The sequence below is a fragment of the Hyaena hyaena genome, unplaced genomic scaffold (genome assembly GCF_003009895.1).
Source record: "Hyaena hyaena isolate Hyena2069 unplaced genomic scaffold, ASM300989v1 scaffold_306, whole genome shotgun sequence".
NCBI classification, from domain to species: Eukaryota; Metazoa; Chordata; class Mammalia; order Carnivora; family Hyaenidae; genus Hyaena; species Hyaena hyaena.
In genome coordinates this window covers 501,541-516,515 of record NW_024080935.1, presented here as the reverse complement: position 1 = coordinate 516,515, position 14,975 = coordinate 501,541, and the positions used below count along the sequence as shown (strand labels likewise).

General features: G+C 53.5%; 1 protein-coding gene across 1 annotated transcript; it reads left to right on the top strand.

The window, feature by feature from the left end:
* The first annotated feature begins 3,876 nt into the window (after window positions 1-3,876).
* LOC120242263 (nuclear factor of activated T cells 2 interacting protein) lies at window positions 3,877-14,628 on the top strand. The gene is made up of 8 exons (XM_039247900.1): window positions 3,877-4,263; window positions 4,900-4,972; window positions 7,192-7,309; window positions 8,795-8,875; window positions 8,966-9,152; window positions 10,107-10,251; window positions 10,385-10,494; window positions 12,509-14,628. Exons 1-8 carry the CDS (start codon window positions 3,877-3,879, stop codon window positions 12,665-12,667), a joined length of 1,260 nt encoding a protein of 419 aa, XP_039103831.1. The 3' UTR covers window positions 12,668-14,628.
* Window positions 14,629-14,975: the final 347 nt, after the last annotated feature.

Sequence of the window (14,975 nt, the reverse complement as noted above, 5' to 3'; positions counted from 1 at the left end):
GCCCAACAGTCTGAACCACCTGGGCATCCTCCCCCCTTTTCTGAAGTTTCAGATTATCTGGGTTTGCATCCCAGCTCACCCCTTTCTAGCTGTGTGACTCAAGCTCTCTGTGCTATAGTTTAAGAGGTCTGTAAAATAGGGATAATTTTACGTGCCTTAATGTGTCTTGGAGGTAAAGCTCATGACAGTGGTATAGTAAGCACACTGAATGTTAGTTACTATTATGATTTGGCATTTATTAGGGGCCTTCTGTGCCATGAACCAGAGGGGCACCAAGATCATTTGCATCGGGGCTTCTTGCAGGGACTTGCCCAGGAGGAAGTCACACTCCAATGCTTCTCCACATCCACAGGACCTGATTTTTTTTGGCAGGGGCTGGAGCACTTACAGCTCTTGAACAAGGTTTGAGAAGAAGGAGGCTCGAGGGAAGTTCCAGGTCCTCAGGGTTACCCTCTGCCTCCCTAGTTTGCAGTGGCCTCGTGGTGGGGCTCCAGGCTGGCCGAAGGGTTTCTGGTGCAATGTCTCTGCTCTCAGCCTGGCTGCAAGGAATGGCTGAAGATTTCCTGGGACCACGAAGTCCTTGGAGTCCCTTCTACTGGAGCCCGGGTGCCTTTATCCCCTGGTAGACAGCACCACCTGCTGGGGTTGGACGCCTCCAGTCAGCCTGTGGGGAGCCTGCACGGAGGATTTGAGGGGTGGGCTGACCGACCTGGTTGTATGTGCCAGGGATATTCGTGTGGGGGAGGGGGATGGAATGGGACACGCATGGCAGTCAAAGATGCTGTACCAGATGGGTGTCTGAAGTCTAAGTTACGGGAGCATTGGGTGTGCGAGAGGTGGTGGTACTGGCCGTGTGTTATGTGTGAAGTGTGGTGTGGGTGAGGTGGCAGGGACCACACGGTTGGAGGTGATGTGGGAGGTGTGAAGTGTTGAAGGGGTGTATCTGTGCTGTGCTGGGGTGCATAACGCACAGAAGGTGTGAGTAAGGTAGACGCGTGGAGGATACGTAGCTTCTGAGGTGCATGATGTTGGTGGATGTGAAAAAAAAATCTTCCAATGCAGACTCACCCTCCACCCCCACGCAAGGTGATAGAGACAGAAAACAGACTTTATTACTGGAAGCATTAAACCAGAATGTTATGTACATTATAGGTGATGTCCTTAAGAATAAAACTGTTGAGCATCCGACTCTTGATTTCGGCGATGGTCAGGATCTCAGGGTCATGGGATCAAGCCCCGTGTTGGGCTCCACACTGAATGTGGAGCCTGCTTGCGATTCCCTCTCTCCAACCTCCCCCTTTCGTCGTCTCTCACCCCTGATTCTCTCTCTCAGAAAATAAATAAAAAATAAAAGAATAAAAAAAATAAAAGAATAAAAGTATCAGTTATTTTTCCAGCAAAAACAGGTTTATTCAGGAAGAGCAGAGAAATACTATTTGGGACTTGCGAGCTCTGACAAAATCGTAGGAAAGGGTGGGGAGAAACTGGGTTCCAAGCATAGGGGCTTCTCATTGGCTGAGTTGCGCCCGTCTCACGTGGCCGGGGCTGTTGCTGGGTTGAGGAGAAAATCTGCTGGGGTAGGCTCGTGCCTATTGCAAATACAACCTGTCTCCTTGGTTCTGCAAAAGGCTGTAAGGAGTGGCAGGACTAAGAGCTCCCCCCTCTGGCTTCCCAATTTCTTTCTTTTCTTTCTTTTTTTTTTTTTTTTTTAAGTAAGCTCTGATGAACAGAAAATGTTCACCGTTAGCCAGAAGGCTGATCCAAAGCCTACATAATTCTGATGAGACTCAAATACATGCTGGCTGCTATATTCTTTTGTTTGTTTGGTTTTTGGCTGCTACATTCTTTTTTTTTAAGTTTCTTTTCAGAGAGAGAGAGAGAGTGAGCATGCGCATGAGCAGGGACGGGGCAGAGAGAGTGGGAGAGAGAGAATCCCAGGCAGGCTCCACACTGTCAGCGCAGAGCCCCATGCAGGGCTGGAACTCACGAACCATGAGATCATGACTTGAGCCGAAATCAAGAGTTAAGAGCCTTAACTTACTCCTACATTCTTCTTCTTCTTCTTTTTTTTAATGTTTATTTATTTTTGAGAGAGAGAGACAGAGAGCGAGCAGGGGAGGATCAGAGAGAGAGGGAGACACAGAATCTGAAACAGGCTCCAGGCTCTGAGCTGTCAGCACAGAGCCCGACACGGGGCTTGAACCCACAAACTGTGAGATCATGACCTGTATGGCTCCTACATTCTTAAGAGGGTCTCATGTGTGCCTGTACAATCTACCCATGGTTAATATCGAACTGAATGATGAGAGAAATCGTGCGAGTTTTATGAGTAGACATTCAAAGAAAACATTTTTGATCTAATACTCCCTGCAAGTCCCCTCCCTCTTGAGCACTAAGCATATAACCACCAGCTTCATACAGCAGAAGTGCAGCTCTTTCTGCCCACGGGTCTTGTCCCCATGCTGTAATAAAGCACCTCTTTGCACCGAAGATATCTCAAGAATTCTTTCTTGGCCGGTAGTCTCGTGGCCCCACATCAAGTCCTATGCCCAACGTGAGGCGTGAACTCAGGAGATGGAGATGGAGATGGAGATGGAGAGTCATGTGCTCTACCCACTGATCTGGCCAGATGTCCCCCAACTTCATTTTGAATCAGGTTTTTTGTTTTTCCTTCAGTTTCACACAAGCAGGTGGCCAAGCAGGTACAGCCCCTTATCCTGTTTTCAAGATAAAAATGTCAAAACCCAATATCTTTAGTCCCGCCTAGTTCATCCTAATTTTATCACGGTGATTGGCTTATATCCAGGGGAGAAACAAGCTTCTCACCTATTTCTGACCCGAGGTACTTTAGTACATCACCGCAAGGCCTCCACCAAAGTTAGGTGGTTACTCCCTCTCCCAGGAACTGGGAGATCCGGATCTATCATCTCTCGCCGTAGAGGGTTGCATTTCAAAAAAAAAAAAAATGGCTTTCAGCTCCTGAGTTAGGAGACTTGCAAGGCGCTATTTAACCACAGTAGACATGTACAATCATTTGAAAAGGACGAAGGAGGCATTCTGAAACAAAAGTGGGAGAGAGGGAAGTCACACTCCTTTTCAACAGGGAGAATCAAGCCTCTAATTTTTCACCTGGATTTGTCTCTCCAGGTGCTGTTTCCAAGGCGTGTTGTGTTTAGGTGTGTGCTGCCGGCGGGTGTTGCGAGGGCGTGTGTTGTGTTAACACTGCGCGTGAAGCCAGTCTGTAGGAGACATCGGGTGTGAGGGAGGGTATGTGCGATATGTGTGATGTAGGGGGTTGTTCAGAGTTGAGTGGATTTGAAGTGCTGGGCCGGGGTGTGTGGATTGTGCGCGTGAGGAGGGGCGTGTGTGTCGGAGTGGCGATGAGTGGAATTAGTCCACAGCGTCGTTGCGGGGAGCAATAACGGCGATACCGGAGAGGACTAAAGCCTTATTCAGCGGTTTCTAAAAACAATTCGGAGGCCGTCTTCCTCCACTGTGTAGTCTGAGGGCTTGAGGACTACAATTCCCAAGATGCCCCGCTGGCTCTCCAACCAGGAACACGCGTCTATTTAACGGGCGGGCCCGAAGTGGGCTGGTCAGGAAGAGAGGCAGGCGGCCAATGGGTGAGCCGGAACGAATCGAAAGCCACGCTGATTGCGCCGAGGTTGATTGGAATCTTTGGCGCCTCGGTTTCAGTGGTGGATGTATGATAGACGGGTGTGATAACCAATGAAAAGGTGGGTAGGAGGAGCCAGAGGGTGTGGGAGGGGAGGGGTGTTGACTAGCAGACGGTTTACCCAATGATGGGCGCAGGTCGCTGAAGGGGGCCGGGCGAGGCGCCCAGAGGCGGGGGACTGTGGTCGGCGGGTTTGTGCCATGGCGGAGCCGGTGAGGAAGCCGGGTCGCCGACCCCGGGGCGGCTGTGTCGGCCGAGGGGCTCGTGGGTCCCGCGGCGGCCGGGGCCGGCGTCCTCGCGTCCCGCGGTCTCCAGCGCGGCCCATCCTGGATTCGATGTTTGTGGACTTGGTCAGCGACAGCGATGAAGATGTTCTGGAGGTCACAACGGCGCGCAACGCTGCGGAGTCGGTCGAGATCCCTCACCCGGAGCCCCCAGTGCCGGCTGCCCCCCGGGACAACAGTGACAGTGACAGCGAAGGGGCGGACGCGCCGCCGGCCGGAGCCCCGCAGGCCCCGGTCAGGCGGCGGCGGCGGCTGCGGCTGGATCCGGGGGAGGCACCGGTTGTTCCGGTGTACTCCGGGAAGGTGCAGCACGGTCCCCGGGAAGGCTAGCGCAGAAGGGCTGGGTCTGGGGACTGCTCAGATAAGTTTTCTGGGGTTGGTCTTGGGGGACTCAACGGACGCAGGAGTTGGGGTCTTGGAAGCAGAGAGAGACAGGGTTCCGGAGGTTTCTGCAGTTTGGAGAGGTGAAGTTTGGGATTCCCGGAAGCTGAAGTGTCGGGAGCGGAGAGAGGCTAAGGGGCCGGGATCCCCTTCTGAGATGGATCCTGGGGCTGGGATTTGGGGCATGTTGGGTTTTGAAGTTGGGGCCCATTGCTAAGGATCCAGGCAGCTGGGGTCATGGAAGTTCAGAGAAGACTGGAGACTCCAGGAAGCTGGGGTCCCCTGGTGGTAGGGTGAGCTAGGAAGCTGGGATTCCCCAGGATTCCAACGTAGCAGGGATGGCTACTGTAAAAGAAAAACTAAACTTGCATCCCCAGAATGCCTTAGGGGAAGGGCCGATTGTAGTAGTAGGGGTACTCTAATGTGGGTCTTGTGGAAGCTGGGTTCCTAACCCGCCCAGAGAGAACTTGGACTTGAGAGCGGAGGAAGGGAAGAGTCCTCCTGTTTTCCCTTTCAGTAGAGGGAGGGTTTGGGACTGATTCACTTTTGTCCTTACAGGTGAAAAGCAGCCTTCATCTCATCCCAGATCACCTGTCCCTTCTGAAACTCTGTCCTCCAGAAGCTGAGGAAGGTAGGCGCACACTTCCAGAGTGAGGTGCCCAGGGCCACCTGGGTGGCTCAGTTGGTTGAGCATCTGACTTCGGCTCAGATCATGATCTCACAGTTTGTGGGTTCGAGCCCCGCGTCGGGCTCTGTGCTGACAGCTAGCTCAGAGTGTGGAGCCTGCTTCAGATTCTGTATCTCCCTCTCTCTCTGACCCTCCCCTGCTCACACTCTCTCTCTCTCTCTCAGAAATAAATAAAAAACATTAAAAAAATAAAAAGAGAGGTGCCCAGTGCTGGCCTCTCTGAGGAAGCTTCCTGGAGTTTACATCTCTGCAGTTCATTTTATTCCTGAGGCTCAAGAGAAAGGCACGAGTCCTTCATCATAGCCAGAAAAAAAGGCTTCTTCCCTGAAATGAGATGATTATTAACCAGGAGGCACAGAAAGTCCGTCAAACCACCTCCCCCCAGCCTGATAGGGGCAAGAGTGTGCTGATCTCCCAATTTCTAGGCCATTCCCAGAGATTCGGATTCTGTAATCCCAGGGGCAGGGGAGGAGGAGGGGTTGAGAATCTGTAACATCGTTCCTCAGGAACACTCTGGAGCCAGCGTGGTGTTCTTTGAATCTTATCAGAACTCTCCTCCCTCAGTGATGTGATTGTTTTTTTGCAAACCACCCAAAGGCAGTGAATAGGAATCAAGTTTAATGTGGAAGGGATCCGGTGGGCAAATGCAGACCTCGGACCAAGCCTTCTGTACCAGGAGCAAGCATGGTAGGGTGATCAAGAGCTGATTTAGGAACCAGCTGGCCTGGGTTCGAATCTCCCCTCTCCCTTTCAGGAGCTGTGTGACCTTGGGCAAGTGCATCTCTCAGTGCTTATTTTGTCATCAGGAAAATAGGAATACGAGGGGTCCTATGCCAAAAGGTTTTGGTGAGAATTAATTAAAGAAAATGGATAAGGAGCCCTCTCATGGGCCACATGTAGGGTTTAGGACGGTACCTGGAATGTAGACGTGCAAAGGTACCTCTCTCCTTGCTGCTCTAGGTGTAGGCCCAGGAAGCGCTGGGTGTCTCCCGGGAGCTTATCAGAAATGCAGAATGTCGTGTGTCTAACCAGCTGCCACATTTATCGAGGATAGAGTTTCTCAGCCTTGACCTTACTGACATCTGGACTGAGTGACCCTCTGCGGGGACGTGTCCTGTGCATTGTAGGGTGCTTAGCGGCACTCCAACCTCTCTACCCACCAGGGGCCAGTGTCACACACTCCTGACCCCGACCCCTCCTCATTATGACAACGGAAATTGTCTCGGGACATCGCCGCCATGTCCCTTGGGAGGCAAAGCGGCCTCTGGTCAAGAACCACCGCCCTAGGACGTGTTATCATCGCTTCGTTTTTGCGGTATTTATTTTTGTGGCTAATGATGATCTTTGGTTGAGGGCAAACAAATGAAAAAGAGCTTCTATATTCTAGAATCAACCTCCGGGTTCCTGTTACAAGAAATCACAGTTAACATGAGTGATTAAGCAAAGATATTAAATACTACAGAGATATGACAAAATGTGATCATGATGCTCGCACAGACGAAATTTGAGAAACGTGGCCTCAGAGGGCCTGTGCGCTCTACCTCACTCTCTCCCTGCGCCATGCCGCCTCCTCCCCAAGCCTCCCGTGGTCTCTCGCTCTGCTTATCCTATCCAGTACAGGAAAAACATAAGAGGAACATTAAAAAAAATCATCCTTTGCCAGCATCTGGTTTGAAGTGTGTTCTGTCACATGCACGGTAGTATGTGCGTGTGTAATCAGGAGTATGTGTGTATGTACATACGGTAGTAGGTATATGTATTAAGAAGGTCCAAGGTCTGGAAGGTGTGTTAAGTAAATCACATGTTTCCCCCATATTTGTGGGTGGCACGTAATCAAAAAAGTGAGACGAGATTAAATTAATCATAATGTAATTGGAGCGGCCCACCTTCTAGTCGTCGTCCAGACTCCTGTGCTGGCTCATGCCTTAGCACGAGGCTCAGACGCTCCCGCTCCGTTAGACTTCCACCATCCTTTTCCCTTCTCCCTATGACTTGTGCCCCTTGAGCACTTCCCCAGTGTGTGTGTGTGTGTGTGTGTGTGCGCGCGCGCGCGTCCTGGGGCCCCTCAGGTTCCACCTTTCTCAGGCCCCGACATGCCTCTCATTGGCCGCTCGCTGCCCTCTCTTAGCTGACCCCATCCCCCTTTCCTCCTCTGTCCCCAGAGGCAGATGTGGCAGATTCCAGCAGGCCACTTGCTGAGGACATCCCGTTTCCAGATTCGCCCTGGAAGAAGAAGCTGAGGAGCAGGGACGTGGAAGAGAAGACAAAGGATGTATTTCTGTGAGTGAGGCTGGGGCGCGGGGGCCCCAGGAGCGGAAAGGGAGCCGCAGGTGTGGGCTGAAGTAGGGGAAGGGGACGGGATGGAGGGAGTCTTGAGGCTCAGGGAGGAATGAAGTTGTTTCTAGTTTTGTGTTTTTTTAAACATCTTTTTAAAAGTTTATTTATTTATTTTAAGGGAGACCCGGAGAGTGCAAGTGGGGGAGGGGCAGACAGATGGGGGAACAGAAGATACGAAGCAAAGCGGGCTCTGTGCTGACAGCAGAGAGCCCGATGGGGGGCCTCGAACTCACGAACCGGGAGATGATGACTTGAGCTGAAGTCGAAGAACACGTAACCGACGGAGCCACCCAGGCGCCCCAGGAATGAAGTTCTTGGGACCAGAGTTGGCGGACACTGGCCCACCCTTTAGGACCACCCATGGGAGTGGAGGGTTTTGGCTTTGCGTCTGAGAGGTTAAGGGTGTGGCTCCAGATCTGGCTAGCCCGTCTCTCTCTTTCTTTAATTTTTTTTTTTTAAATTTTTTTAATGTTTTATTTATTTCTAGGAGAGAGAGAGAGCCAGCGTGAGCAGGGGAGGGTCAGAGGGAGAGGGAGTCACAGACTCTGAAACAGGCTCCAGGCACTCAGCTGGCAGTCAGCACAGAGCCCGACGCGGGGCTCGAACCCACGAACCGCGAGATCATGACCCATGTGAAAGTCGGACGCTTAAACGACTAAGCCACCCAGGAGCCCCTTTCTTTAATTTTTTAATTTACATCCAAGGTAGTTGGCATCTAGTGCAATAATGATGTCAGGAGTAGAATCCAGTGATTCATTCCCGACACATAACACCCAGTGCTCAGCTCAACACGTGTCCTCCCTCGTGCCTCTTGCCCACGGAGCCCACCCCCTTCCCCACATCCCCTCTGGCAACCCTCAGTTTCTTTTCCATATTTCAGGGCCTCTTAGGATTTGTCCCCCTCCCTGTTTTTATATTATTTTTGCTTCCCTTATGTTCATCTGGTTTGTATCTGAAGTTCCTCCCGTGAAGTCATGTGATACTTGTCTTTCTCCAACTGACTCATGTCATGCAGCTGCATACACACTAGTCCCCTCCATGTCCTGGCAACAGCTGGCTCTCTCTTAGCTATCTCTGTGCTTCACTGTCCTTTTCTGGAAAACGGGGATAACGATGGTCCCCGTGTCAAAGAAATGTAAGCGCTGGGTGTCTGTTGGATGCTATCAGATAGTCACGTGGGAAGCGTCTTACCTTGAAAGTTAGGCATTTTCCTCCCTAATATTTGGATCACGTTGAGTATAAAAACCATGGCCGAGGTTTGCCCTGACCTTACCTCCCCGTGTCCACAAGGTGATGTCACTGGAAGGTGTTCCTTCTTGATCATCCACCTCCCCGTCGTGCTCCCCAGGGGTCCGTGGCCCACGAGGAGGGGTCTGGGACCGGGGTCCCTTCCTCTCCCTCCATCCCAGCCCTGTCTTCTCGCTGTAGATTCCAAGACCCCTCTCCTTCGCCTCCGCCTCCCCCGAGGACCAAAAGCAGAAAGCATACCCGGGCACTCCAGAAGTTAAGGTGCCCAGGGCAGGGGGCTCGCTGGGGTAGAGAGGGGCCCGTTGGGCGGGTGGCCCACCCTGGTGACCCTGCGTCCTTCCTGCACCCCAGGGAGGTGAACAAGCGCCTCCAAGACCTCCGTTCCTGCCTGAGTCCCAAGCAGTGCCAGGGCCAAGGTTACCAGAACCAAGAGGACGAGGTGGTCCTAGTGGAGGGCCCCACCCTTCCCGAGAGCCCCCGACTCTTCCCGCTGAAAATCAGGTGCCGGGCGGATGTGGTCAGATTGCCCCTGAGGATGGTAAGTGCCTGAAGGGCTGTGGGGAAGCGTCTCCGGAGCTGCCTGTGGAGCGAGCTTGGTGTCAGGGCAGAAGGGACCATGTCTTGCTTTGCCCATCCAGCCAGTGCTCGTCCGCTCCCCCCCCCCCTTGTGTTCCCTCTTCCCTTTGTCCTTCCCTTACTCTGCTCTGGCAAACTTCCCACCCACCCTTCAGGGCTCCCTTAAGCCTCCTAAGAAGCTTTGCTTGGTCGCCCCCTCCTCCGTCCCTTCCCTCGGACCTCCTGCTACCCTGTCAGTGCCTGCTTCTACTGTGTCAGTCACAGATGTCACTCAGTCGCTCTGAGCGCCCCCCAGTTTCCTGGCGGAAGCGACTATTTGTGTAGGGACGAGCCCAATTCCAAAGCAAGAGGGGCAATAGGAATAACCGTTTACTGAGCACTAACGAATGGTGCATCGGGCGAGCAGCTAAGCCGGTCGTCACAGACACGCAGCCCGTGGCTTTAGCGACCGTGCATCTCACTTGTATCCCATAGATGCAGAATGCTTCTCAAACATGCGTTCGTTGCCGGCCTCCGCAGTGAGTGATTTCGTACAAAGGACCAGTTGCCTGGCTTCTCTTAACTAGGAAGGAGTAGGGGCACCAGCCCGTGGCTCCCACACGGCCACCATTGGCCAGAGCTGGGGACAGCTGGCCTATTCGAGGGGGCCAGTGAGATCCAGTTTGCTGCATTCACCACCCCTGCCCTTCTCCCTCCTAATCCACGGCCGCTTCATTTCTTTGTGTCACCTCCCCACACCCCACACTGATGTGACTTTATTCCGTACTTTGCCGGGAACTTCCGGCTGATTTGCTCAGCGAGTGGCCTTGGAGTAGCCAAGGCCAGAATCAGGCCGGAATCGTGTTGGAGGTGGTGGCGGAAGGGGAGTGGGGCATGTCGGGAGGTGGCCTCCTTTGCTTCTTGTCCCCTCCCCCAGTCGGAGCCCCTACAGACTGTGGTGGACCACATGGCCACCCATCTCGGGGTGTCCCCAAGCAGGATCCTCTTGCTCTTTGGAGAGACAGAGCTGTCCCCCACTGCCACTCCCAGGACCCTAAAGCTCGGAGTGGCTGACATCATCGGTGAGAGGAAGGCGGGGGGGGGGGGGCCTCGAGGAGGCTTTGGCCACAGGGAGGGGCTAGAGGCAAAGGGCCAGAGGGGGCCCTGCGTCCAGCCCCCCGCTTAGGCCTGGCTTCCCCATCCTGCCTCCCACAGACTGCGTGGTGCTAGCACATTCTCCGGAAACCTCAGAGATGTCCCACCTCCTCCAGCTGCGAGTGCAGGGCAAGGAGAAGCACCAGATGCTGGAAGTCTCGCTGTCTCCGGTGAGTGGGGGACACAGCTGTCCGGGCCCCTCGCCCTTTCCTCCGCTGACCGTGTCTCTCTGGTCAGCTACCCGCGGGTGGCTCCCCCCCACCCCAAGTCCTGAGCGGCTTGGGTTCCTCCCGTCCTAGAGAGAGGGGAGAGCCCGTCGTTCAGCTTTGCTCCCCCTTGGGCTAGGAGCCTCTGCTCTAGCCTCCCAACCCCGTCTGCTTAAAATGGAAAGGACCCTTGGATAATAACCAGGGAAGGCTGCCGGAGCAACTGCACCACGCTTCTGACAGTCCCCACGCGAGAGAGAATTACTTCCCGGTTAGGGTGGTGGCGAGTTTCACAGTGATGTTGCCCAGAAACCATCTGTGTTGCCCTCGTTTAATGAATAAGGTCGCGGGGCTGCGGTGTGTGTTCCTGGGGTTGCTGTAGCAAACACCACAAACTGGCTGGCTTCAAGCAGCTGTATTCTCACAAGGTCCTAGAGGCCAGGGGTCTCGGCCTAGGGGCCGAGCAGCAGGGGGCCACGCCCCCTCTGAGACTCTGGGCGGAAACCTCCTTGCCTCTTCCTGGCTCCTGGATGTGGCCACCCGTCCTGGGTGCTCCTTGGCCTGCAGCTGCCTCTGTCGTCACGTGGGGTCCTCCCTGTGTGTCTCCTTGTGAGGTCACCAGTCACTGGTGTCCACCCTCAGCGAGTCACTCTCGTCTTCACCCAATTACAAAGGCCCTGTTTCCTCTTTGGAAATGGGAAATGGTCCCATTCGCACTTACCGGGGCACTTGCCCAAGGTCGCACGTGAGCTGAGTGGGAGAGCCTGGCTGCCAGCTCAGGCCATCCTCATTCGAGGGTCTGGGCTGGCTCCATCACTGTGACTGGTGCCTCATCGGTAGGTGAGGAGCTTGGGGCTTGCAGAACCTGCCTGACCCAGAGCCTGCAGCCTTGACCTCTGTGGCCCAGTCCCCTAGAGAGGGACCCGGCCATACTGGCTTCGTCCACTTGCCTTCCCCTCTGTGGGCTCTGACTTGATTCCTCCCCTTGTCCTCTCTGTCCTGAGTCCTCTGTCAGTCTCTGTAAGTTCTTAGCCTCTCATTTGAAATTCTTTTTTTTTTTTTAAGATTTTTTCTTATTTTTTATTAAATTTTAAAAAATGTTATTCATTTTTTTATTAATTGTGAGGGTTTAAAAAAATTTTTTTTACATTTATTTATTTTTGAGAGACCGAGACAGAGCACAAGTGGGGGAGGGGCAGAGAGAGAGGGAGACACAGAATCCGAAGCAGGCTCCAGGCCCTGAGCTCAGCACAGAGCCTGACACGGGACTCGAACTCACAAACTGTGAGATATGGCCTGAGCTGAAGTTGGACGCTTAACCAACTGAACCACCCAAGTGCCCCTTAATTGTGAGGCTTCTTGTTTTTTGTTTTTTTAGTTTAAAAAAAAAATTTTTTTTTTAATGTTTTTTATTTATTTCTAGGAGAGAGAGAGAGAGACAGCGTGAGCAGGGGAGGGTCAGAGGGAGAGGGAGTCACAGACTCTGAAACAGGCTCCACGCTCTGAGCTGGCAGTCAGCACAGAGCCCGACGCGGGGCTTGAACCCACGAACCGCGAGATCATGACCTAAGTGAAAGTTGGACGCTTAACCGACTAAGCCACCCAGGCACCCCTGTTTTTTTAGTTTTTTTAAATATTTATTTTTGAGAGAGAGAGACAGAGCATGAATAGGGGAGGGGCAGAGAGAGAGGGAGACACAGTCTCCAAAGCAGGTTCCAGGTTCCAAGCTGTCAGCACAGAGCCCGATGCGGGACTCGAACCCACAAACCGTGAGACCATGACCTGAGCCGAAGTCCGACGCTTATCTGATGGAGCCACCCAGGCCCCCCATTAAATATTTTATTTTTAAGTTGTCTCTACACCCAACATGGGACTCGGCCCCATGAGCAAGGGTCACATTTTCTATCGACTGAGCCATCCAACCCTCCCCCCCACATCTTTTCAAACTCTTATATCCATTTTCTTCCTCTCTGTCCAGGATTCCCCTCTCAAGATCCTCATGTCCCGCTACGAGGAGGCCATGGGACTCTCTGGCCACAAGCTTTCCTTCTTCTTTGACGGGACAAAGCTTTCAGGCAAGGAGCTGCCCGCTGACCTGGGCATGGAATCCGGGGACCTCATCGAGGTCTGGAGCTGAAACCCCAGACCCCGTTTTGATGTGCAGCCTCGACCTGGGGAGAATAGCTGCCTCTTTGACCCTGTATAGACTTATCTTCTAGCTGAAGCAAAATCTAGCGGCGAACTTTGACACCCCCCTCCCCCCTCCCCATTGACCCTGGTTTTGAGCTGTTGGTTACTTGGTTAGTTGTGTGGTTGTTATTGCTGTCCTGGGTGGACCTTGGCTCCGGGCCCTGGGTGCACCGCATTTGCAGCCCCCCCAGGATATGGGGAAGGTACCCCTCACTCCCACCTACCCCCTTTCCTTCCTGGAAATGGCTGTTCTTACAAAAGTGCTCATATTTAGAGCGAATGGCAATAAAAGAGGGGCAGGCGCGGATACCAGGCCTGGGACATCCGGGGGCTAGGACTGGCAGTGACCCCAGTGGGGGCGCGGACACGCGCATGGTTCCCGGGCCTGCAGGAGCATAAGCGGTCCAGCCCCGCGAAGCGCTCACTTAAGCCCAGGCAGACGAGGCCGGTGGACCCCCAGCCTTGCGCGTCTCCCTCGCCCCGGCACCCTCTCCAGGCACCTTCCTGATGCGCGCACATTGTTTAAGGCATCGCTGAGCACGTCGAGCTTGTTTTGTTCGGATCTCCAGATTCTAGTCCGGGAAAGGCGTCTCTGGTTTTCCCTGCTCCCTCCGCGCCCTCCTAAGCACCTGTTCTCACGTGTGGGTCACGCGTGCTCGCCTGCGAATGTCTCAGCAAGACGCACGTTGTCTGCGTGAATGCACTTGGGCCCCGGGCGGTACCAGCATGGGCAGATCTCGTGCCGTTCTCTCCTCATTCAATACGTGGTGCTTCCTCCGCATGGGCCCCATTGCCCGGACGGCTCTGTGGGCCGTTCCTCAGTGAGCCTCGACTGCAACGTCCACGTTTGCCAGGCGGCGGGCACCGGGGCGCCTCTAGCCCCTCAGGACGTCAGCGAGGCGGCGGGGAACATCTTTCGTGGGTCCCCTACGGTACACGCGTGGAAGGTTCTCCAACACAGGGACCCAGGATGGGCTTACGGGTCTGACAGGTTAACTTTCCTGTGGTTCTACTAAAGTGCCCTCACCAGTGGTCGTGGAGCATCCTCCGTGAGGGTCCCCGTTTCTCCTCATCCTCACCAGCTCTTGCGACTGCCCTGCTTTCTCATTTTTGCTAGTCTGTTGGGAGCAAAGTGGAGGCGAGTGTTAATGGACATTCACCCACTCAGAAAGCGGGGAATTTCTTCGCGTGCCCAGCAGCTGTTGTGTCTCCCTTTCGGGCACTGCCCAGACGGCTCGAGGAAGGGGACTTGTGCTTGATTTCTTTAGGGGTGGCCTTCACCGAAAAGGGATGCTCAGTTGTCATGCCCATGCGTGAACTAGTTTGTCCTATCATCTGTTGCTTTTTGATTTCTTATTTAAAAAGTTTCGATATTTTACATTTTCTGCTGTTAGCTCGTTCGTTTGCCCTTTCATGTTTCAGCCGCTAAGTGGGGCTGAGGTCCAGCCCTCACACCCCGGTGTGTATGCACGTCGGCTGGCCTCAGTTCTGTGTGATCGAACATTTGTCCTCATTGGTCAATTCCGGGCCGTACCGGCTGCTAAATATTGAATATTACTTCTAAACGATATCAATTCAACTCTGCCTAGGAGATCCAGGTTTAATGTTCCCCGCAGAAAGAGCCAGACTTCTCACTACTGTCTACTAATAAAGCCGTTGATTCTCCACTGATACGTGGTATAATCCTGGCAAAAGTATGTCACCTTCTCAAAACGTCTTTTGTTGGAAAGTGGCATCCCTTTGACCTTACAATGTGAGAAAAATAGAAGCCTCTATAACATTTAAATAATCCACGATATGGTGTAACTTTTTTTTTTTTTCCAGATCTTTTTTGTCCGTTGATGAGTTTGGACACGTTAACATTGTGTATTTGGCCTCACCAAAATAAAGGGGAGTCCTTTCACCTTGCGTTGCCTTGAAGGTTTCTGTCTTTGTGACCCCCCACGGGACCCCTCGCTACGGCCCCGGTGACAGACCATTAGTTGTCCCCTTGCATCCATTCTTACTCCTTTCAGGGTAACAGAGCCTGCGGTTGTTAGCAAAGTGCAGGGAGTTCAGAGCGAGGACAGCCAGCCAGCTGCCGGTTCAGGCTCCTGGGTGTAAGGGGGCGAGGGGTGCGCCTCTCAGGGCGTTGCCCAAAGAGGGCGGCGGGAGCCCCTTTCCATCGCTGTCCTCAAGCTGCTGGAAGCGGAGCGGCCTGGCGGCCATGAGGCGACCTTGGGGAGAGAAGCCGCGCACGTGGCACGGGATGCGGA

What these genes read in the sequence shown, in the direction of transcription:
- LOC120242263 (XM_039247900.1), top strand. Translation starts at nt 3,877, where the DNA reads ATGGCGGAGCCGGTGAGGAAGCCGGGTCGCCGACCCCGGGGCGGCTGT. An exon ending in CGGGCACTCCAGAAGTTAAG is followed by an intron (nt 8,876 to 8,965) that starts GTGCCCAGGGCA and finishes CCTGCACCCCAG; the next exon opens with GGAGGTGAACAAGCGCCTCC. An exon ending in TCAGATTGCCCCTGAGGATG is followed by an intron (nt 9,153 to 10,106) that starts GTAAGTGCCTGA and finishes CCCCTCCCCCAG; the next exon opens with TCGGAGCCCCTACAGACTGT.